The 24,588-nt window shown below is 39.3% G+C and overlaps 1 protein-coding gene across 2 annotated transcripts in view; it reads left to right on the top strand.

Moving 5' to 3' along the window:
• LOC143974940 (bifunctional heparan sulfate N-deacetylase/N-sulfotransferase 4-like) overlaps positions 1–24,588 on the top strand; it is a 566,687-nt gene that overhangs the window by 445,781 nt on the left and 96,318 nt on the right. For both annotated transcript variants that reach the window (XR_013272301.1, XM_077476810.1), the window contains exon 7: positions 21,569–21,751. Coding sequence is in view for 1 of the 2 variants with exons in the window: in XM_077476810.1 (XP_077332936.1) it covers positions 21,569–21,751 (183 nt within the window). In the remaining variant the exon portion in view is untranslated. The remainder of the gene's footprint in view (positions 1–21,568; positions 21,752–24,588) is intronic.

Genomic DNA, 24,588 nt, shown 5'->3' with positions numbered 1-24,588 from the left:
TTAAAGTGAACGCATAAAAATGAAATAATCCTTCCAAAATAGTGCCTGGGCGGTCCCCTAATTCCGCGTACACACGATCAAACAATCGGGTAGAAAAGTCTGGCAAACTCAAGTCCGCCGGACTATCCCCCCGTGTGTAGCCTCCGGTGTACTTTTTTGACCCGAAAGTACGGCGGACTTAGAAAGTAGTTTTCCACTCCAATCTTCCCACCAGACTTGCATTTCGGCGGACAATCTGGCCGTGTGTATGCCAGTCCACCGTACTTTTGAAATGAGCGGACTTTTCTCTGAAAACAAAATAATTACATGGAAAATGGAGAGTATATACTCAGGCTGATACTCAAATACTTAGGAAATTGGTGTTCTTACTTATAATTTTTAATATTGTGGCTATTTGGGAAAACCACAATTGCATGTGCCCTACTGAAACAAACCACAGAACAACATCATGGTATTTGTGCTGCAATAATATTTTGTGTAAATCACACCGGGCACATTCTATATACATACTATTGTATGTATATAGACACATGCCCAAGCACAAACATACTTTATTTGTTCTTGTAGCCATAAACCAGGCTTATCAGAAATAATCAATCATGACAGATGATAAAAACATGCAAAATGACATTTACTAACCTGAAACACTAATACAGTTGTCTTACCATCCAGGGAGTGTAGAGGTGGTGGTTATGCTTCCATAGCAGCAGTTGCTCTTATAACCCTTAGTTTACTGATGATGCTTACATATACCAATACCTCTACTGAAAGTCTTTATTAGAAATAGAGCATGTTCACCTTTCCTACCAGCAGGGTAAAAGTTGATATATTTTGGAACAATGCACTGTCCCTACGCATGGTTTAGCTAAATTAATGAGATTCTCTCCTGTTGGCTATTGATTGAAGCAACCTTCTGTTATTCCCCTGTTAGCTTGCCTTAAAAGACTTCACATGACCTAAAAGGCCCCTTCTCACTCAAATTTAAGATAGAATGTCACTAAGCAGGGATTTACTTATCTTTTAAACAAATAAATATAACATTGTAGCAGCTCAAACATTTAAAGGGGGCATCATTTTTATTAGTATTATAATATTAAATGACTATAATAATAATAATAATAATAATAATAATAATAATAATAATAATAATAATATTAATAATAATACTAATATATATTCAAGGTGCAATCTAAACCCATAAGCAAGAACATAATACATTGAAATATTCCAGCATATCTTAGTCAGTAGAGCTGTATTATATGTTCAAAGAAGTGCAGCAAGCTATAGCAGTTAATTATATTTATATTTAGGTCACAGTAGTCAAATTATGAAATGTTTTCTCGTTGGTTACTTTCGGTTAAAGTTCTTTAGTTATGCTCTTGGTAACTGATTAAGACTGACATCATTTTGTTTTATTCTTCTGTGTGTTTTTAGTAATATTCACCTAACTGTTCTGCTATTAAAACACACGGAGGGGATTAACAAAGAGTGGCACTAGCATAATGCTTACACCATGCCTCTAAACTTAGATAAGGAAGCAGATGCTGACAGTACTCAAATGGCATCTCATATGCCATTTCTGACCTGGTGGGGATCTGTGACAGTTTTTTATACAGAGAACTGCTGCAATTTTTCTATTAGTTGGTCACAGAACCTACACCATTTTCTATTTCATGATGAAATCAAAGCTGGCTTGGGTGGAACAGATAAACCTTAAACAGGTCTATATGCTTAATTATTTTGGTGAAAATCACTCCAGTTTCTTGCATCAGTTATCTGGCACAGGAAACTTAGTTAATTCTCTTGGGGGAAATATACTAAGACTTAAGAAGCCAGAACCCGCATAGTAATCAATTCGTTTTGCGCTTTTATTTTCAAAGCTTAAAGTAATTGTGAAAGGTAAAGAACAAGTTACAGCTAGCTCCTCTGTTCTTGTAATTTCTCCTACACAATGTAAATGCTATTTTAAAACAATACCTGTAAATACCTTATCTTTACTGTTTTACGGCTGGTCACGTGACCTTCAGCTCCTCTAGTCCTCCGATCTACGGGCTACAGAGGGAAAGGCCAAACTCCCCCTCCGACGTCAGTTGGGAAGGTCACGTGACTGGTGAGACCTGCAGGAAAAAATCCGAGATAAGGTATTTGCATTCTTTGCTTCAAAAATAAATACACAGTGTAGGAGATAACTAAATCAGAGGAGCTGACTGTAATTATTCTTTACTTTTACTGCCAGCTACTGATAGCGGTGGGGGAGAGACACACACAGGAGCTGACAGACAGAGAGGGATGGGGAGAGGGAGAAAGGTGAGCAGCGGGATGACTGAGGAAGATAAACTGACCAAAGAAATCAGGGATCAGCAGCCATAATCACAGTGGTCAGCACACACAGGAACAGGCAGGATCAACCAGGTTTTTTTACAGGTTAGAAAGGGGCAGATTAGACAGCACATGTACTGTGCTGTTTAATCTGCTATAAGGAAACAGGATCTCTATTTTTTTTTTTTTTTTTTTTAGGGTTACATCCACTTTAACTGAAAAAAATGAAGCTAGAAGCTGTTGTGTTCCTGTGTAAAGCTGCTCCAGGTTCTTTCTGCTTCTGTTTTAGTAAATCCCCCAGACTATGGATTTTCCTACTATTAGCAGTACTCTCCATAAAAATTAGACTGCCGAATCTGAGTGGTATAGAGGGATAATGCTGATGTGCCATTGTGTGATGAATCACTTTAATAAAACGATGACTTCATTTCGTCTTTTCAAATGCTTTTTAAAGTTCAATGTGCAAGGAGTAGAAAAATACATTGATGCAGGGAATAGCAGAGAATGAAAGTACCTTAACTAATTTTAAGGTTTTTTTTTTTTATCCTTATACTTGAATTGAAAGTAAACATTTTAGAAGCAGTGGAATCTGCCATCCACAATCATAAAACACATTTTTGCATAAAACATTGGTTGCAAGGCGTCTAATTACCAATGTTTAGCTAACATTTAATTATATTTAATGTGGCAGCACAAGAGAGTTGTCAAGCTGCAAAATTAGGGTTTGCAATAAATTATATCAGAAACTGAGAACTTACCAATATAACACAGTACATATACAGACAAAAGTAAACTGTATTTAATTATTTTGTTGCTATTCTGAAACACAATGCAAATTGATAATTACTGTACAATATACTAACATTCAGGAGCACTTTTGAAGATAAATATATGATTCTCCTTTTATTTTAACAGTTATTTGTAATATGATTGAACCCATATTTATATCTCTCTAGTCCAAGATGACGATAGATGCTTAGGACTGGAGTACTTTAAGTATTAAAATAAAGGGTTGCAGCTAGGTTAAAATTGTATTTTTCTGGAAAACCCTCTGAATAAAAGAATATAATGTTTGACTTCTGGTCCCATCTGTAGTCAATACAGATTAAAAGAACTAACCCATGCAGATTAAAAAACACCAAAATTAAGGCAAATAGTGGAAAGTGGATACAGTATCTATGAAAATCGAGTAATCTTTCAGATCTGGTTCACAACGTTATTTTTCAACTTATCACTCATAGCGATTCAGGTGAAAATGTAAACCACAGGTATCCTTCAATTGTGGTTGGCATATTCAACAAGAAAATCACAGTTGGTTCATCCGTCCTGGTGTGCATCAGGCACACTAGCTTTGTGATTATGTAGGCTGCCAGCTTCTGCTAATATTATTATTATTTAACAGGATTTATATAGCACCAACAATTTACGCAGCGCTTTACAACATTAGGGCAGACAGTACAATTACAATACAATTCAATACAAGGGGGAATCAGAGGGCAATACCCGACATATGCCTGCCAGTATTAGGCTGGAGTTTTAGAAGGAAGGGCCTCACTCAAAAATAGTGTTACCCCTGCTACCCATACATATTCAGGTATCGGCATAGCAAGAGGACCATTTTGCATACCACTTGCCAGGAATAAGCTCTGTTCCTGGTGCCCTGGGATTGTATCTTTAAAGGGAACATACTAAAAGAAAAGTGAAAAAAATGGCAGTGACTGGACCAACATCTTTTGAATTGGCATATATCAGTGAAACATGTGAACAGAAATTTAGGCCTCGGTATCATTAACAGGGGTGATGTGGCAGAAAGTATTCAAAACATAATGGTTATTCGAGACTTAGGGTATATTTATAAATTACTTTGTGTAAGATTCACCCAACATATGGCCAAAATCACTTAAAATTAATTGGTAAATATGTTTACGATATTTATAAAGCACATTTTCATGTGCTTACTATAACATGTATTTGTGTTAGAAAAGGGTGAATTTTCCAGAGTTGACAACTTATTGCATGTTATTAAAAACATGCAACGATTACCTATGGAGAGTGCCAATCCTGTGCTTTTAACAAGTAAATGGTCCCCGTCCCCCCCCGGTAAATTGATTTTAGAAACCTTCCCTGTGCATGTGGGTAAGATGCATTAAACCAGAAAACAATGGAAGGGATTTACTAAAACTGGAGCACACAGAATCTGGTGCAATTGCGCATTGTAACCAACCAGCTTCTAGGTTTTATTGTCAAAGTTTAATTGACAATCTGAAGTTAGAAGTTGATTGTTGTGCCCCTGTTTTAGTTAATCACCCCCACAGTGTAAAAATAACTTTTTTGCACACTCCCTACCCCCTAACCATGAAAATTCCCTCAGCTGAAACTTTTAGCACCACAGTTCAGCAGTAAGGTGAGCTCTAGCCAGCAAATTTGCTACCCCAGTCTAAAGTTTTTTTTTTACAGCTTACTGAAAAGGTTACGTGTTGTCCACATTTGTCTGGAGCACATTCACCCTATTATAAAAAGAGTAAATGTGGGCATGAGATAGCAGCTAAATATAGCCCAATGTTAAAACGGCAAATTGTTGTTAATAACTTATTTGCTAAATTGCCAGCAAATCCTTTATAATTATACCTCTCATGCCGCGTACACACGGTTGGACTTTCCAGCAGAAATGTCCAACCGAATCATTCCATCGGATATTCCGATCGTGTGTGGGCTTCGGCTGACTTTTTCTTTTGAAAATTCTAGCGGACCTAGAAATAGAACATGTTTTAGATATTTCCGACGGAATCAATTCCTATGGGGAAAACCATTTGTCTGTATGCTATTCCAAAGGACCAAAAACGATGCAGGGACAGCTATTGGCTACTGGCTATTTAACTTCCCTTTTTTAGTCCCGCATTCTAAACGATCAGACTTTGGTGTGATCGTGTGTACACAAGTCCATTTCAGCAGAACTCCGTCGAAAAACCGTCAGAGTTCATTCTGACGGGAAAACCGGTCTTGTGTACGCGGCATTATAGTTTATTTACTAATTAGATTAGTCACTTTATGTGCAGCAGGTTTAATACTCCTCACCTATCATAATCAGAATAGTTGCCAGGTTTTAGAAATTAACACTTTCACAATTATTCGTTAGTTTTAGTCTTATCTTATCTTATAGTCTTTCATGGCTATTTTGTTTTTCTTTTGATCCACTTTTTTGTGTTCTGTATGTCAAAATATAGGCTAAACTTTATTGAAAACAGTTTAGAATAATGTTTGACTCTAGGCTCACATCATAGTTGCGGTTGGTACAGTTTTCTAACACATTTCGCAGTGCGTTTTTGAAAATATACGATTTTGATGCATTTTTGCATGCGGTTTTCATGCATTTTTTCCCCTCCTTAACAAACTGTGCAGGAGGCTGCTGTGTCCTTAACAACTGATGAGTCATTAGTGGTCAGTGAAGATCCCCACTGAAAGAGAATTGTAAAGAAAATTGCTAAGAGAAAAATTTGAAAGAAACGATGTGGGTTCCCCAAATCCAATACATATCAGGTCCCTAGGGTCTTGTATGGATTTTGAAGGGAACTCCATGCCAAAATTAAAAAAATAAATGGCTTGGGCCTCCCCAAAATCAATACCAGATTTTTAATTACAATAAATAATTGACGTAAATAATGCATAAATCAATATGCCAAGACGAAGAATTCAATGAACTAACAAAGTGTCCCAGTGATCAATATAATAAGTGTAGAGTCCTTCTTATTTGAACTTCCAATGATCACTGTGGTTTCACCAATCACCTCAGTGCTCTCAGAATTCTCACCTCATAGCTGTGAATGAAAAGCAAGACCACTTTACCATTATTGATTTATTTTATGTGTACTGTGAACACAATAGGTATTGCAGCATTTCCACAGAAATTGCTCTACAGTTTTTCACTTTTTGGAGTTATCACATGCAATTTATTTGCATTTCAGTACCTGGTAGCACTGGGGATTGCAAACAAGTTTTTGTTGTGTCCCATAGGAAACCATCTTAAATGGACTGTAGTGCATTCCTGCAAACCAAAAAATTCACAAAAGATGCATAGGTGTGAGACTAGCCTAAACGTTTGAAGGTTAGAAGGTGAACATCTTAGTATGTTAAAATATTTAATATAAATGAATGGCATGGAATGGATCACACACACTTGTAGCTTCTATTACATAATAAGAACAATTTATGTAAATCATCTCTGCTTTCAACTTCCCAAATTATACATTGATTTGCAAATGTTCTGATTAAAGCTAAAGAATAGCATAGTAAGTATAATACAAAAAGTGTACACTGGTATATATTTTAAGTTAGTTTGTCTTATTGTTGCACTAATTAATTTCATCATGACTTTCGTTCTAAACCCGCTCTGCTTGCAACTTCCCAAAATATACAATTACATTGATTTGCAAATTTTCCAATTATGGGTTTTCACTTAAAGCTAAAGAATAGCATAGTAAGTATAATATAAAAAGTGTACAATGGTAGATTTTTTAAGTTAGTTTGTCTTATTGCTGCACTAATTAATTTCATCATGACTTTCACTCTTTTACAAATTTGCTCTTCTATAATTGTGCTTTATTATTTAATACATCATTATAATGATTTATAGATTAGCCACTCTGCATGGATCGGTGCAATTACTTTGCCTGTTTTTTGACAACTGCTGAGATAACATACCACTTGAGGGGTGCGTTGTTTTCAAAGATTCAACCTACACAGTAATTAGGCTTTTAAACACAAATAGTAATAATAATAAGTATAGTAATAAAGCAGTGAATGTGGCATTTTACAAAACATTTACTGCAGGGGAATAAAACACTGTAATTTAAAACACATGTACTTGGAAACTACTTCTGCAGTAAATAGCATAGCATAAAATGAGCACTTTAAGAGAAACTAACCGTGATTAATAAAAAATCTTTATTAACTGAAAGCTTACCACAGGCAGAAACAGGTGGTAGAGTAGTAACAACAGGGCCAGATTAATAGCATCATGGGTCTGGTGCTGAGGATTTTGGTGGGCTTTTTTATGGAAATGATTCCAAACACTGATACGTTTATCTCCCCCCCCCCCCGTACACTAACACCCTTAGCTTCTCACAGTCTCCTCATCCACACACAGATACACACTCTATCCCTTGCAACAACCTGCCCACCCCTCCCATGACACCATACGATCCTGGAGCGCCCCACAATCACCTTGCTGCATGTGACCCACTGATAAAAGCCCTTGCTTGGCACCAGAGCTTGTCTGTTACAGGATCAGGATCTCTGGCAATAGTTCCACCATCTTGAGACTCTCATGCAACCCAGGAGAATTACCCCTTCCCCGAGGGATCTCTTTGCATTGTGGGGGTGGAGCCTAGCCCCTGCCAGATCCCTCCACCCAACATACTGTATATCTCTTAACAATAAACACTGGATGTCTAACAGTTCGTCCTGGGAAGTCCCAGAGTGGCACAGCGTGTTTTAACTGTCTGGGGAGAGACACGGCGAACCTGGCAGAAATAAAATGAGCCTGGCCAGCTGAGGGGTCCTGTGGGGACCAACAACTCTTTGGCTTAAAGACAACCGACAGCAATAAAAGAGGCATTACATAAAAAGATAACTGCACTCAGCCGATGCACACCTGATTCTGCTGATCCCATCATCTAGAGAGCGTGAGAGGAATGTTGGGCCAGTCAGTGGAAATCTCTTCCGGTCAGCATATTGCTTTCTGTGTGCAGCCTGTTCTTTTTGGGTTTCTGGGTCTATTTTTTTTATAATATGCTTTTATTGTATTTTTTTAAACATTTTCAAAGATACAAAATACGACAACTAGGTAATGGTAAAAAAAACAAAGGGTATAAAAAAGGAAATTTACAAATTCCAAGAGGAATACAGGAACTATTAAACTAAAGAAGTTCCGATGCAGGCAGTGATATTAGGCTGTGTAGTGTTTGCAGTATGTGCACTGTGTGCTACTAAGAATACCTGAGAGTCTTTCTTTGCAGCTAGGGCAGCAGGGACAGCAGGGGCTGTGGACTCTCCTCTATACCAGTCCTAGTAGCATAACACACATGAAATGCACTGGAGGCAGCCTTCTTGGCTGCAGAGCAAGTTGTCTGTATCTGGGTATCAAAGAAGGAAGAGAGGATTCCCAATTCTGTGCTGCCTCCAGCAGTCAGAATGACCACCCCCGATAAAAAACCCTCTCACCCCTGTCATCCCACAGGTGGATAGACAGTAAGATGCCTTCACCTTGCCTGAAGGAAAACATTATTATCATGAACAAATGGCAAAAAAAGGAGTGAGAAGTAGGCTTGATGTCCTGAAAGTTTTCTAGAAACACTGCTGGCAGTAAGACTAATTGGGAATGTCCCTAATCATTTTCCTGGACAGCAACCTGTGAGGAGAAGCTTAAAAAACCTAACTCAGGTTGGGACTACTCTCTGCATAACTTTGGCACCAATAAAGGATAAAAGGAGGATGAATTTCCAACAAAGCTCTAGGCACATCTGCTCAGTCCACCATCTTGGCCACACCCTTGTCTGCATAACTTTACTGTTGAAAGCCATGCCTTGGTTCAAGGGAACTGTCCAGTTAAACAAAGTTATTCCAACCTGATGAAAAATTGCTGCTGATCACAAAACCACTCAACTTCCAGTATTTTTTTGTCAAAGCTAAATTGAAGAAGCTGAAGTTAGAAGCTGATTGGTTACCATGCACAGCTGCACCAGATTTTGCACTCTCCAATTTTAGTAAATCAACCCCAATACCTTCGCTTTTATAACTGTAGGGATAACAGAACAGTGTAAGACCCAGGCTCAACAAGACCAGTGACAGAAAAGCAGAGAAGTAAACTGGTCCTAGACAGAAGATTTGAATGATCTGGAATGGCTCATGGAGTGTCTACTAGGAGCCTGATGAAGTTTGAGTATTTACTCATTGACACGTACCTGATTCAAGGCCAAGGTGCTGAGAGGGCTAAATGTGGTGAACCCCTGAAGGTGGTAATGGAGGTGTAGCACCCTATCAAGTGCAGGTTGCCAGCAGGGTACTGGAGAGCTGGGCCAGTGATCAATTGTTGAATGCTGAGGTAGCAGGATACACAGCAAGGCATATATCTCTCAGGGAACTTCAGATGTACTTGGCAATCAGTGAATGCAGGAAACATAATTAAAAGCCAGACTGGGGGTCAAACACAGATGATCATTCTGGAGGTAGAGGCAGGTAGCAGAAACAGGAATTTGGCTGAGGTCATAAGCAGATAAGAAGTAGCAAAGTGTGTAATGCAAGCCGCGGTCATACACAGATGATTAAGTAGAAGCAAAGTCCATAAGGCAAGCCGGAGTCACAACAGGAAATCCAAGGAATATACACAGAGGCTCAGGAACACAGGAAGGCTGATGACAATCCTGTAATCTTATGGGCTTAGCAGCAGTCTTTTATATGTCCGCAAGTGGCTACATCTGTCACTGCCCAGCTTCTCTTAGACCAGTCAGACTCTTGGTTCCTCCCTGATAGCTGACATAAATCACCACCGAGGCATAGTTCAACTGAAACTCAGTATTTAAGATCTCTATCATTGAAGGGATTACTACATTGCTCCAAGCTCCAGTATATTGATCAGGAAAAAAGCTTCCTTGGATGGCAAGTTTTTTAGGACAAAAGGGTATCCAGAACTCTGTCCCAGCCAGCCAGGCTGACATCTGTCATAAAAATCCACCAGATGACTAGAAGCAAGGATTTCCCACCAGCATCCAGAGTTGGATTCCTGAGTCACTGAACCAGATATAATTTGGTTCTAGGTGTCAGGCATATCACTAGGTCCAGAGAGTATGGTTTCTCTCCCATGCATCAACAGTAGAAACAGTCTGTAGTAGAGTTGCACATGCAGGACTGAACCTCTCAAGCAAAAGCATAAGGTAGCATGGATCCTGGATTGCAAAGTCCAAACTTGGGAGTAGAAAAAAGCCAAAAGTCCCTCCTGTTTGATGGGAATCTCCTCATAGGTTTAGAAAAAAATTCTTACCTCACACTCTAGCAGACTTCTGACCAATATTCCTGAACTACGAAAACGTTAGGAGGTCTGCATCTGAAGCGTAGCAGTCTGCAGCAATAATCACAAGCTAAGGCTAAATCTCTTCCCTTGGTTCACTAGTAGCTACTCAGCTAAGATTTGCTCGAACATGTTTCAGAAAATATGGCTAAAATGTGGAAGCTGAATCTGAGCCCCATCACAGTCAATTGGAATTGAATATTAAAAAAAACAGTAATAGACATTTTCTAGACTAATGGGCAGTGGTCTGTCAAACAAATAGCATGGGGGACTGAGTACTGCTCTAGGGAACATGTATCAAAGTTAAACATTAAAACTGCATTAAATAGCATGCTTAGGGAATGCTTTGACCCTGCCTGTGAAGTGGTATATCTGTGCAATATATAAAACATATTGCAGCAAAATTTACATATACAAAGAAAATCTTTGGTCAAATTGTCAGCAAAATGACAGCTCCTAGACATTTTTTTCAGTTTGTAAACAAAGCAATTGGGGACCCCTTCATCTACAGTATACAAGACCCTTATCCTAATTGAGGATCTGGTATAGATGTTAACGGGGGATCACGATAAATGATATGGAGTGCCCCCCAAGCCATACCAGGCCCTTCAGGTCAGAAACAAATGCTAAAGGGAACCCACAGGGGCATGGCCTGGTTGGAGTCCAGGCTGTGGTTGCCATTCATACACCCAGTATAGGGACAACTCAGATGTGCGGTTCAGGGAGTCCTTTCTTTACTGCCAGTGATTGTAGTAGCTGGGGTGAGCTCCCTTCTGTGCTGGCACTCTCAGTGGTGGATGCTTGAGATCCATACCCTGTTCCAGTGAGCTTGAGCAGCACACAAAGCAATTTAGGGCCGCTCTGTGCAAAATAGAGCAGGTAAGTATAACATGTTTGTTTTTTATTTATTTTTTTAAATAGTCTTTACAGTCAATTTAAAGTGGTTATAAATGCTCATTCTATGCATGAAGGTAAAAAATCTCTGTGCAGCAGCTCTACCAGCCCCCTGAATACTTACCTGAGCCCCATCCAGTGATGTGTCTGAGAGCTTCAGCTCTCTGGGGACTCTCCCTTCTCATTGGCTGAGGCAGCAGTGGGAGCTATTGGCTCCCACTGCTGTCAATAACAACCAGTGAGCCAATGAGTAATGAGGAGAGTAGAGGGGGTAGGCCAAGCTACAATGCTGTGTGTGAACAGAGACGCAGAGCCATGGCTCAGGAACAAGCATGTTGCAAGCTGCTTGCTCTGGGGCACTAGACAGGAAGGAGGGGCCAAGAGCACTGGCGAGGGACCAGAGAAGATGAGGATCTGGGCTGCTCTGTGCAAAGCCACTGCACAGACAGAGCGTGTGAGGAGGGAGAGCGAACGGCTGCAGCGGGAGTGTCAGAAAAAAAGTGAAAATAAAGTGCCCACAATGCCATCTGTCAGTGCCATCTGTCCCCAGTGCCCTCTGTCCCCAGTGTCACATGTCCCCAGTGCCATCTGTCCCCAGTGCCACCTGGCCATGCCATCTGTCCCCAGTGCCACCTGTCTGTGCCATTTGTGCCCAGTGCTACGTATATGTGCCACCTGTCATCAGTATCACGTGTCATCAGTGCACGTATCAGTGCCATCTGTTATCAGTGTCACGTGTCATCAGTGCCACATATTAGTGCCATCTGTCATCAGTGCCAAGTATTAGTGCCATCTGTCATCAGTGCCACTTGTCATCAGTGCCACATATTAGTGCCATCTGTCATCAGTGCCACGTGTCATGAATGCCACACATTATTGCCATCTGTCATCAGTATCACATGTCATCAATGCCACGTATCAGTGTCATCTGTCATCAGTGCCACTTCAGTGTCACATGTCATTGTCCTGGTGCTCCAGGGCCTTCAAAAGTGTAATAGGTAGTCAAGTTAGATGTGTAATTTTTGCTTCTAGAACACATGATGGTGAAAGGGGTCATTTGGGGGGTATTTGTACTTTCCTGGCTTGTTAGGGTCGCAAGAAATTAGATTTTTTTATGATATGCACCATAACTTGTAGACTCTCTAACTTTCACAAAGACCAAATGATATCCACTAATTTGGGTTATTTTTACCAAAGATATGTAGCAGTATAGATTGTGGCCAAAATGTATAAAGAAAAATTTATAATTTGCAAAATGTTATCACAGAAACTTTTCTGTCTTTTTTCATTTATAGCGCAAAAAAAAAAACCAGAGGTGATCAAATACCACCATAAGAAAGCTCTATTTGTATGAAAAATTCATTTGGGTGCAATATTACATGACTGAATAATTGTCATTCAAAATGTGAGAGCACTGAAAGCTGAAAATTGGTCTGGTCATGAGGGGGTTTAAGTGCCCAGTTGTCAAGTGGTTAAGGATTTTTGCTGCATGTTAAACTCTACATATGTTGCACCAAAGTATTGATGACTTGAGAATACAATTCAGAGATAGCTTAATTAGGAAATTTGTGGGGGCTCAGTATTGACTCTTTAGAGTAAATTCTATGCTAATATTTCTGAATAAAGCTTCAAAAATTTAGCAGGGAAGAGATAGCACAACACGTAAATGAATGTTTAGTTGGCAGTCAAGCTGATTACAAAGAGATATTTATGTTTCCTATCCTGAAATGCTATTTTCCCTAAATGACTATCCTAAGGGAAAAATATGTAGCTTGCCTGATTAGGATCAGGCTGACAATGCATAGCATTCAGTACATATAGCTATATTTATATATATATATATATATATATATATATATATATATATATATATATATATATATATATATATATATATAGCTTGTATATCCCATCCCTCCTTCTACATCATCTACAGCAGATGCTAAAAGTTAACAGTCACGGTGCTTCTTCCACACAATGAATGGTGTTATAGTATGTCATATGCTGTAAAGACTGCAAATCCATGCAAGTATGGCAAGGGTTCAGCCTTTGCTGGAAAAGGTATGTGGTGATCCTCATGCATAGCCATCAACATTCTCTGAAATCCCAAAGCAAGAAATTGTTATCAGTCTGATACTATAAGTTGTCAGTTCTACTTACCTTGGAAGTTGCCCTACTTTGGATTACATTTATAAAATTTTTGGTGATGTGTTGTCATGGCTTATCTTGTTCAAAACCAAACTCCTGAATTTACATCATCACCTAACTCAAAATAAGACATGTCCTATTGTACTAGAGAAAATATAAAGAGAAAATATAAAGAAAGGCATCAAGTGTTCTTTGCCCACCATCATCCATCTACTATCTGGTTTTGCAATAGTCATCAAAACAACATTAACTATCCACGCAGACAAAGACAGCTGTTTGAGCTTTAGCGCTTTTGTCGTTAATTTTGTGTAGTTCTTTAGTGTCCAAGAGCTTCAAATGTTTTGAATTTCAGTGATCTCTTCTTAATCTTCTATATCCTGCCTTGAGTAACCATCACCATAGCTGCTTTCACTTTCAGCAGAAATACAGCTAGGAGCAAAACTGGGATGTAGTGAAGACTATGATGAAGATAAACATGTACTTAGAAAAATTGTGTGTGGAAAGTGTAAGATAAATTGGCACCTCAGTTCAAAGTCAAAGTATGAAATTTATCAAACTGCTATAACTGTACAAGACAAATAAGCTCTCCAGTTGATGATGTCAGGAACTTGGCTGTGATGAATGAGGATGTGACTTTGAACAAGTTTGGGAGCTTTCTTCACACTGCTGCTGTGTTTCCAGCTGCTAGAGCTACTTTTCTTAAAGCCCTCAAAATCATTTATTGCGAATATGTGAGTCACTGGATTGTCCTTTCTCAGAGGCAATTCAACTGGCACTTAAGATTAGTGGACATTATTTGACACTGAAAGGAAATATTTTGTCACCAGATGCTAGAACATGAGATACATATGTGTGGAATAGACCATCTTGCTTGCTTTCTGGTAGAAATAATAACACATGCATTGTGCTTGTCAACTGAATTCAACAGTAAAATAATTGTCAGCCATCAGTCAGCAGAAGCAGCATATAAAAATATACGTGCATTTAGGTAGTCTGAAGAAAAATATTTGAATAATGGATTCTTAAGTGCTCAGGTTCATGGAAAAGCCCAAAGAACTCTTATTCCGCATACACATGACCAGACTTTATAGCAGACTAGGTCCCACCTATCAGCCCGTTGGACAATCCAATCGTGTGTGGGCTAATCCAATAATTTTTCATTAAAAAAATCTGACAGACCTAGAAATAGAACATGTTTCAAATCTGTCCGACGGACTCAATTCCTATTGGGAAAATTGCTCGTCTGTATGCTGGTCCGACGGATCAAATACAACACAAGGGAAGCTATTGGCTACTGGCTATTGAACTTCCTTTTTAGTCCTGTCTTACATCATCAAGTTCAAAATGAATGGACTTTCAAACAGACTTCATGTGTGGCCAAGTCCATTCGTTCGGAAAGCCAAAAGTCCGTCGGGAAGACCGTCAGACCTAGTCTGCCGGAAAGTCTGGTCGTGTGTATGTAGCATTAAAGTGCCTGTCTATAAAATGTTAAACTTTTCTTCTAAGTTCTCGAATCAGGTCAGGAATGGAAACTAAAATCAAACTCACCTGACACCTGTTTACATGTGCATATCCATATCTAGTTGTATGAACAGCTGACTAGAGATCATTACCTGGTTGTAAGGCCAGCTAACTTAAAATCCTACTTTCAATTCGAAAGCAGAGGCTTCTGGATTGTTGATTTTTAAGTACAAAAAGAAAAAGGATTTCCCCGATGGGGCTTTTTGGCAGCGAGATAGCAAAGTCAAGTACCTTTATCATAGTTGTGTATAAAAAGATTGATTTATTCAAAAAATGTCCAATGTCATAGTGTGGTTCAATACAATGTATACAGTATATCATCTGGTTCAAAGAATACACATTACATATTCCACAACCCAATAAAACAAACATGTATAGTTACACATTGTTGTATTACATACTATTGTATAGTAATTGAGCTCTGAAACGTTTCGACCAGCATATGGTCTCTTCAGGGGGACAGTTGGATCTGGAAGAATTTACATGAATTCAAAGTTAAAAAACATGTCAATGTAGATAACATTTAGGTGAGCCAATGGTGGTATATTTACCGCTCAAGAGTGGAATGGGTATTCCTATCACCCAAGATTCTAAAAGCCGCTTAAGGAATCCGAGAGGTCTCTGATGTTCGCCCCCGTCTCCCCAGGGAGAAAGGAAGACCACCCCGAAGGACTTACAAGGAGCCACACTGTTCACGCCCCTAATACCCATTCCACTCTTGAGCGGTAAATATACCACCATTGGCTCACCTAAATGTTATCTACATTGACATCCAACTGTCGCCCTGAAGAGACCATATGCTGGTCGAAATGCGTCTGGGCTCAATTACTATACAATACTATGTAATACAACAATGTGTAACTATACATGTTTGTTTTATTGGGTTGTGGAATATGTAATGTGTATTCTTTGAACCAGATGATATACTGTATACATTGTATTGAACCACACTATGACATTGGACATTTTTTGAATAAATCAATCTTTTTATACACAACTATGATAAAGGTACTTGACTTTGCTATCTCGCTGCCAAAAAGCCCCATCGGGGAAATCCTTTTTCTTTTTGTACATTTTGTATTTTAGGGGTGTGCAGTGCTCTCTACTTTTCCTCTATGTGTCTTCCTCTCTTTGTTGATTTTTAAGGACCTTGTTCTTTTTTTTTTTTTTACTTGAATGTTGAACTTTCTAGAGTATATTATTGCGCATGCTCTACATAGGCTTCATTGATATCCAAATAATCCAGCTCACATTGTCTGCTGCACTGCTGAACAAATCTCCAAGAAAAACACCAGAAATCTGATTTTGCATTTATTCTATATGTTATTGTTGTGTAATCTAAACCACATAAAAAGCTAGCAGCGATACTTTGATTAAATCTGTGGGATTGATTTACTAAAACTGGAGAGTGCAAAATCTGGTGCAGCTCTGCATACAAACCAATGAGCTTTCAGTTTCTTTTTTTCCATCAAAGCTTAATTGAACAAGCTGAATTTAGAAGCTGATTGGCTACCATGCACAGCTGCACCAAACATCGCACTCTCCAATTTTAGTAAATCAACTCCTGTGTTTTTAATAGATAGAAAAATAAGAAGCTAGAATCTTTTGCAACCTATCTTTAATAGATATACAGTGTACTACTGTGAGTAATTCTAACCATCAATACGATAACATAAATTGTTTCTGACCATAAATCCTGAACAGGAAAGCTGCTCTGGGCTGTTGGTGTACTGCATTGGAAAGAATTGAACTAAATGAGGGACAGGCCTGTTTTTTGCATGTTGTTTACAGTCTGTGATTCTTTGGGGTAAACAATCCCACTTCAACATAAAGCACTGGGAAAGAGAAACAGTTTCTAACACATTCAAACATTCATACTGATGGGCACAAAAGGTCAGTTGAGACAATTTACCATCATTTCCTATGTCTTTTTAGTAAACTTATGCTGGCTACAAGGGATGCAACAACTGTTTCTCTTTTGTTGAGTTAGAAAAGTAGAACGCAGAAATGTGTGCATCACTGTGGGATGCAATTTAAAATGTAGGTCATATATTAAATAGGTATGAAAAAAAATAGAATGAAATCTAAAAGATGCATCGGGGTGTATATACAGGCAAATACACGGTGCATTTTGCAAGTGCAGTTGCACTCATTTTTCCCCCAGTGCTTAGCAAATCTGGAAAAGCTCTGGTAAATTGCATCATCCAATCATGCACAAGCAAAATTGCTGTTTTTTTAAAAAAAATTAAACTTCACAGCATTCACTAAGCTGGAGGAAAATGAGTGCATCTGCACTGGTAAAGTGCACTGTCTATTTGTGCTTAGCAAATCCACACTTTTGTATTTTACATGCATAGTTTATTGTTTTTTATGTTGACTGTGAAATTTTTCTTTTTTTCAGTATTCATGTGCTTTATTTACTACTGATTTTTGTTTCATTTAGAATTGTATAAAAACTATAGCTCAGTCTTTAGGGAGGGGCCTGACCTATTTACAGAAATATATATTGTTTGAGGAATTCAAACAATATCAACCAAAGATTTTGACCTGTATGATTGTTCTTTTTTACTATGCTGGTAAACATAAAATCAATTTAGCATAATTTCCAGAGGGGATTACATGTGTTTTATGAAGATCATTTAGTGGAAGGAGGGTCTTTTAATGAGGCTTAAAGGTCACCAGTAACAGGGGCGGCAGGTGGCGGTTTCACCATGCATATCCTCCTTCCTCTGATTCACAACGTTGCGGCTTCCTCTGCGTCTCCGGCTCTAATCAAATCCTTCTAAAAAAAAAAAAAGACTCCCCATTTGAATCCAAGCGTCTGGCATCCTGCATGTAAATTAGAGACCGGGTGCTTGGATCAGGGGGGCGGTGCCCCTGAACCCCATATGGACGGGCCACCATTAACCAGTACGCTGAAGTCCATCAAAAGTCACTACTACTGCTGTTAAATCACAGTACCCTCAGCCTTTGTTCTATTTCTAAACAAAGCAGGCAGGGGATTCCAGGTGACATCATTAGCTAAATATGGTCATGACCATAGTTTATTTAATGACATCGTTCAAAATCCCTGGCTGCTCTGTTTACATTACTGCAGCAGCTGAAAATCTGTCCTTTACCAAAGGAAATGCAGCATTATCATGACAGCGGGTATTGCTCGCCATGATTGATACTGTATCTACAGTACATCGCTGGACAATGGGATTCACATTAGATTTACAGTAGGACATTGTTTATATTTATATTTTTTAATTAACCACTTGCCGACCACCCGGCTGTTGGCAAAGTGGTGTGCCTACTTCTGGGTTTAGGGCACACCCACCCATGCAATGTACATTCAAAACGAGAGCCTGTCAGCAAGTCCCTGCCAATGATTAATGGTTGGGACCTTCTGATCAGCTGTACGCAATCACAGCCCAGAGCTCTGTGTTGTTAAACACTACAGAGCTCTGTACCAAGGGAGCGATCCGTCAATTTGCGGGGATGAAAAACTGAGAGATCATTAGTGAAAAGCAGAACACACACTGCACAGATAATAGTTATCCAATGATATACAAACTAAGTGCTTAATAATAGTGATTTTCAAATGACCCAGTAAATAAAGTGTGGTTGTTTGTAGCATACTATGCTTGAGCCATGTAGGGGTGCGTGATAAGGGTGATATATGAATAACAAATGTCTCTATTATAATGATTTCAATAGCCTAATATGTGACATCACTACATATGCTCCATTGGCTAGATACCTTCTTCCTAGATTCAGAGATCTCCCCTTAAGTTTCGTTTGATGGAGTCACTCTATCTAGCAAGAACCACTAAGCAAATGGGATTTGGTCACTTCTAGTTTCTCCTGGCACTTTCCCCAGCTGCTGAGGGAGAGGAAGAAGCTAATGGATTGCAATCTGTACTCCATTAGCTTCACTGGGCAGGGGGAAGTTTAATGATCTAATACTGTAGACCCCTGATGTCCCCTTAAAGAGAACCTGCCACTAAAAGTATGCTATATCATATAGGGGGCTAAAAATCACTTATGTAAGCAGTAAAGTTAAAGCGGTTGTAAACCACTGGTGGGTAAAAAAACTAAAAAAACAATCATGCAAGGCAATGTCATAATGTGCTAGTATGCATCATATACTAGCACATTATCAGAGACTTACCTTAGAATAAAACATTCCAGCGCCGCAATTTCAGAGATGAGACGGCTGACATTTTCCCCCAATCTTCGTTCCGGGTTTGCGGCCTCCGGCTACATGAGTGGCCAAGGGCCCAATGACATCACTCAATTGAATGTGTGCGGAAGCTGCTGTTTCTGGCATGGGCTCTGAAGATCCAGCACAGTGCATTTTTTGCCCTATTTGGGCAAAGCTTTGCCCAATCAGGGCACAATGTAATCTGGTTGTTAAGGAGCAGGGCAGAGAAGCTGGCTGCAGCATCCTTAACGACCGATGAGTCATTAGCTGTCAATGTGTTTCCCCGCTGACAGCTGAATAAAAAAAAACATTGCTGGTTAAAAAATAAAGAAAAAACGTCATGCCAATTCCAATTCTTAGACCCTTATCCGGGCATGCTGATTGGCAGGTCAGGAAAGGTCGGTGGAATGAGTGAGCTCCCCCCACCCCTCCTGAACCACACCAGGCCACATGCCCTCAACATAGGAGAGTGGGTGCTTTATGCAGGGGAGACTCTGCCCCCCGCACCCAAAGCATCTTGTCGCCATGTTGATGGGGACAAGGGCCTCATCCCCATAACCATGGCCAGTGCTTGTGGGGGTCTGTGGATGGGGGGCTTATTTGAAATCTGGAAGCCCCTATAACAAGGGGCCCCCAGATCCTGCCCCCCCATGTGAATGACATAGTACCCTTACCAATTCACCCAAAAAGTATAGTTTTTGACAAACCCTTTATTAAAAAATTTGAAAATAGTGCCCCTCGATGTAAATCCATTGTCAATGAAGCCACATGTTATTAACATAGGGAGATACCTTGCCAAGTGGGACCCCTCTGACACAGAACCTTGTCCCCATGTTGATGAGGGCAAGGGCCTCTTCCCCACAATCTGACCCATAGTTATGCTGGTCTGTGGGACTGGGGCTTATCAGAATCTGTAAGCCTCCTTTAAAAATAGTTGAGCACCCAGGTATTCCCTCACAAGAAAGGAGTATATGGTACCCCAATTCATTCACAAACAAATGTGTAATTAAAGATACAAATGTTTTGACAAGTCCTTTCTTAAATTTTTTTAAAAAAGTCCCGCAATGTAAATCTATTGGTAATCACATCATCCAGTGATGCCGATCCATCATCAATCACTAAGAACAGCATGCACCAGCAGCTTTAGTCCCCACCACTAAATGTAAATAAAGGCATGGGGTATACACAGTGATGTCATTGACCAAATTTGGACATGGACATAATTGGTTAATGTTATAGCCCAAATATGGATATTTGGCCATATTTGGTCAGCAATGCAATAATATTCCTGCCCCTTTGTTTACATGGCTGGGTATTCTTGACTAGCAAATGAATGGGGCCAGGTGACATCACTGGTTGCTAAGGGCATAGCTGCTAACTGTCTCTGAGGGACTCTCCCTCTGTCCCTCTTTCCTCCTCATTTGTCCCTTATTTTGGTCTGATCTGTAAAGTTGTATATAAAATGTACTTTTTATCTTTCAAAAAGCCTTTCCCAGTGCTAAGCATATCACTCAGACCCCTTTCACACCACGCCACCCGTAGCGTCGTCGGCTTTCACACTACAGACAATGGCAGGCGCTATTTCTAAGGCTATAGCACCTGAAAAACACCCTTGGTGTGAAAGGGGTCTCAGTTTCTAAATTGCAGCATTTGTAAATGTCAAAAGCCAGTATAAAGGAATAGTAGTGATTAAAAAAAAGCACCTGTGGCTTTAACCAATATTTGTTTTGTATAATTATACTTTAAGGGGGCGTGGCAAGGGGTCCTGTGCCTACATACTTTTGGTAATAGGTGTCCCTCATTCCCATCTCAAAAAGTTGGGAGGTATGACTAAGGGTGAGGCAGGTGCTGGTTTCCTTAACAACCTCTGACAGTGAAAGCTGTCATATACAGTAGTATTAGAAATCCACTACTATTGATGACGTTCAGCTCCCACAGAAAAAGCTAAAAGTCCAGCGTTCAGATGAATGCCTAAATATGCAAAGGTTTTGTCTGAATCTATGTTTGGACTGGACTGAGAGCTCATCTCTAATTAGGGAGCACAGGGACACTTGGCTATAGTTATCCAGTGTTGCCACACTTTCTTTAACTATCGTTTCTTATAATAGATATGTTAAATGACATTTATTATGTGTCAGTTATTTAATTGCATATTTCACTGATTTGGCAAACTTTCAGATTGTGTTACTTACAGACAGCTATAAATTTGGGATTTTGAGTATATGTGGTACAGCTGCCTTATGTAAGTGTATTTCACACCCAGGAACTCTCAGATTCTGTAAATTGTAGAGAGAATTCATTAAACCAGATATATGTGCTTATGACAGCCAAGCTGTGTTTTTTGTTCTTTTACAGGACTTCTACTGCCATCTATTGCTCACAAGCAGCAATCAGTTCTTGTCGCGTCTAAACATCTCTCTCTCACTCTTTTGCAGATCAGCATCTTTATGACCCACTTGTCCAATTATGGGAATGACCGCCTTGGCTTGTACACATTTGTTAATCTTGCTAACTTTGTACAAACTTGGACCAATTTAAAACTGAAAACTTTACCACCACTACAACTAGCTCATAAATATTTTGAACTCTTCCCTGAGCAAAGGGATCCTCTCTGGCAGGTATATTTTTGAATAATTATAATGAAATATTAAGTTTTGTTTGTCATTACCGTGAAAAATTTGTAACAGGGCACGCAGGAGAAAAATGAACCTTATGTTATACAGATATATATTTTATGCACATTCACGTTCCTTCTCCAACCATCATACATATATTACCATTAGCTAGACTGATTCTTATCTGCTGCTGCAAAATCTTTTATTACTCTTAAAATCATGTCAGACTCTTACAATAAAGATATGAAGTTGTGATTGCTTAAAGGAACTATAATAAAAATCGATTGATTTTGGTAAGCTGTGCATTACAGTAATTACCAAGCAACTGTACTCAGAAAAAAATGGAATACAATGTTATATTAATTATTAATGCGGAAAATCCAAGATAATGAACAGTCTGTGAGATGTTTCTTTATAAGCAGGCACACTTCACACACACACACACACACACACACACACACACACACACACACACACACACACACACACACACACACACACACACACACACACACACACACACACACACACACACACACACACACACACACACACACACACACACACACTATATGTATGTATGTGTGTATATATATATATATATATATATATATATATATATATATATCTCACAAAAGTGAGTACACCCCTCACATTTTTGTAAATATTTCATTATATCTTTTCATGTGACAACACTGAAGAAATGACACTTTGCTACAATGTAAAGTAGTGATTTTACAGCTTGTAGAACAGTGTAAATGTATTGCCCACTCAAAATATCTCAACACACAGCCATTAATGTCTAAACCACTTGCAACAAAAGTGAGTACACCCCTAAGTGAAAACGTACAAATTGGGCCCAATTAGCCATCTTCTCTACCCTCCTTAGTGTTACATGGTCTCTGGTGTGAATGGGGGGCAGGTATGTTAAATTTGCTGTTTATCGCTCTCACTCTCTCATACTGGTCACTGGACGTTCAACATGGCACCTCATGGCAAAGAATTCTCTGAGGATCTGAAAAAAAGAATTGTTTCTCTACGTAAAGATGGCCTAGACTATAAGAAGATTGCCAAGACACTGAAACTGAGCTGCAGCACGGTGGTCAAGACCATACAGCGGTTTAACAGTCCCACTCAGAACAGGCCTTGCCATGGTCGACCAAAGAATTTGAGTGCATGTGCTTAGCGTCATATCCAGAGGTTGTCTCTGGGAAATAGACATATGAATGCTTCCAGCATTGCTGCAAAGATTGAAGAGGTGGGGGGGGGGGGGGGGGGGTCAGCCTGTCAGTGCTCCGACCATATGCCGCAGACTGCATCAAATCGATCTGCATGGCTGTCTTCCCAGAAGGAAGCCTCTTCCAAAGATGATGCACAAGAAAGCCTGCAGACAGTTTGCTGAAAACAAGCAGGCTAAGGACATAGATCACTGGAACCATGTCCTGTGGTCTGATGATAACAAGATAAACGTATTTGGTTCAGATGGTGTGGCAGCAACCAGATGAGAATTACAAAGACAAGTGTGTCTTGCCTACAGTCAAGCATGGTCATGGGAGTGTCATGGTCTGGGGCTGCATTAGTGCTGCTGGCCCTGGGGAGCTACAGTTCATTAAGGTAACCATGAATGCCAACATGTACTGTGACATACTGAAGCTGAGCATGATCCCCTCCCTTCGGAGATTGGGCCGATATTCCAACATGATAACAACCCCCAAATACACCTCCAAGATGGCCACAGCCTTGCTAAAAAAGCTGAGGGTAAAGGTGATGGACTGTCCAAGCTCCGTGATATCATCATGGAGGAGTGGAACAGGACTCCAATGACAACCTGTGAAGTTCTGGTGAACTCCATGTCAAAAAGAGTTAAGGCAGTGCTGAAAAATAATGGTGGCTACACAAAACATTGACACTTTGGGCCCAATTTGGACATTTTCACTTAGGGGTGTACTCACTTTTGTTTCCAGCGGTTTAGTCATTAATGGCTATGTGTTGAGTTATTTTGAGGAGACAGCAAATTTACACTGTTATTCAAGCTGTACACTCACTACTTTACATTGTAGCAAAGTGTAATCTCTTCAGTTTTGTCACATGAAAAGATATAATAAATTTTTTCATACAGTATCTCACAAAAGTGAGCACACCCCTCACATTTATATATATATATATATATATATATATATATATATATATACTTTTTATTTTTCCATTATGAAAATTACAACTGTGCAGGCAGGTTTAAATATCTGCCTATAACCATACAATTTATGACTTGTGACTGTCAAGTTTCCTAACATATGTGATCCCCTGCATTTTGCATAAATCTACATGATAATATTCAGGAAAAACGTATTGTCAGTTCTCCTGATTCAATAATTCATATATACACTGAAAACTATATATTGAAACTAGTCTCATTAGTGTCTCATCATGCAAAGGCATATTTGTAATGATACTCCAGTCGGCCCAAGACTGAAATGTATGAGTAACTGAAGATACAGTGTAACTGTAAAACACCAATAATATTAAAACACTGATGGAACTGTTAAAACATGTATAAAAAGAAATAAAAAAATATGTGATTTGGGTTATTCTAATGCAAGGACATATCTGTGTTGCCTTTGTTTCTTCCAACATTTAGGTGTTTTCATATACAGTGCAGTATATTTTGCATTGTTTCCTTTTTTGCAATTGAGATGTAATATTATGCTGGATGCTTGTACTATATCAGATATACCGTATGCTGTGCATAGTTCCTGTCAAGGTGGTTAGTTTCGCTCTGACAATCCGTGCTACAATAACAGCGATTTTGATACATTTAAAGTGCTGCAAAAAACCTGTGA

The sequence above is a fragment of the Lithobates pipiens genome, unplaced genomic scaffold (genome assembly GCF_037356315.1).
Source record: "Lithobates pipiens isolate NorthernLeopardFrog02 unplaced genomic scaffold, aLitPip1_a1.2 Scaffold_13, whole genome shotgun sequence".
NCBI lineage: Eukaryota > Metazoa > Chordata > Amphibia > Anura > Ranidae > Lithobates > Lithobates pipiens.
This window is presented reverse-complemented; position numbering and strand designations above follow the sequence as displayed.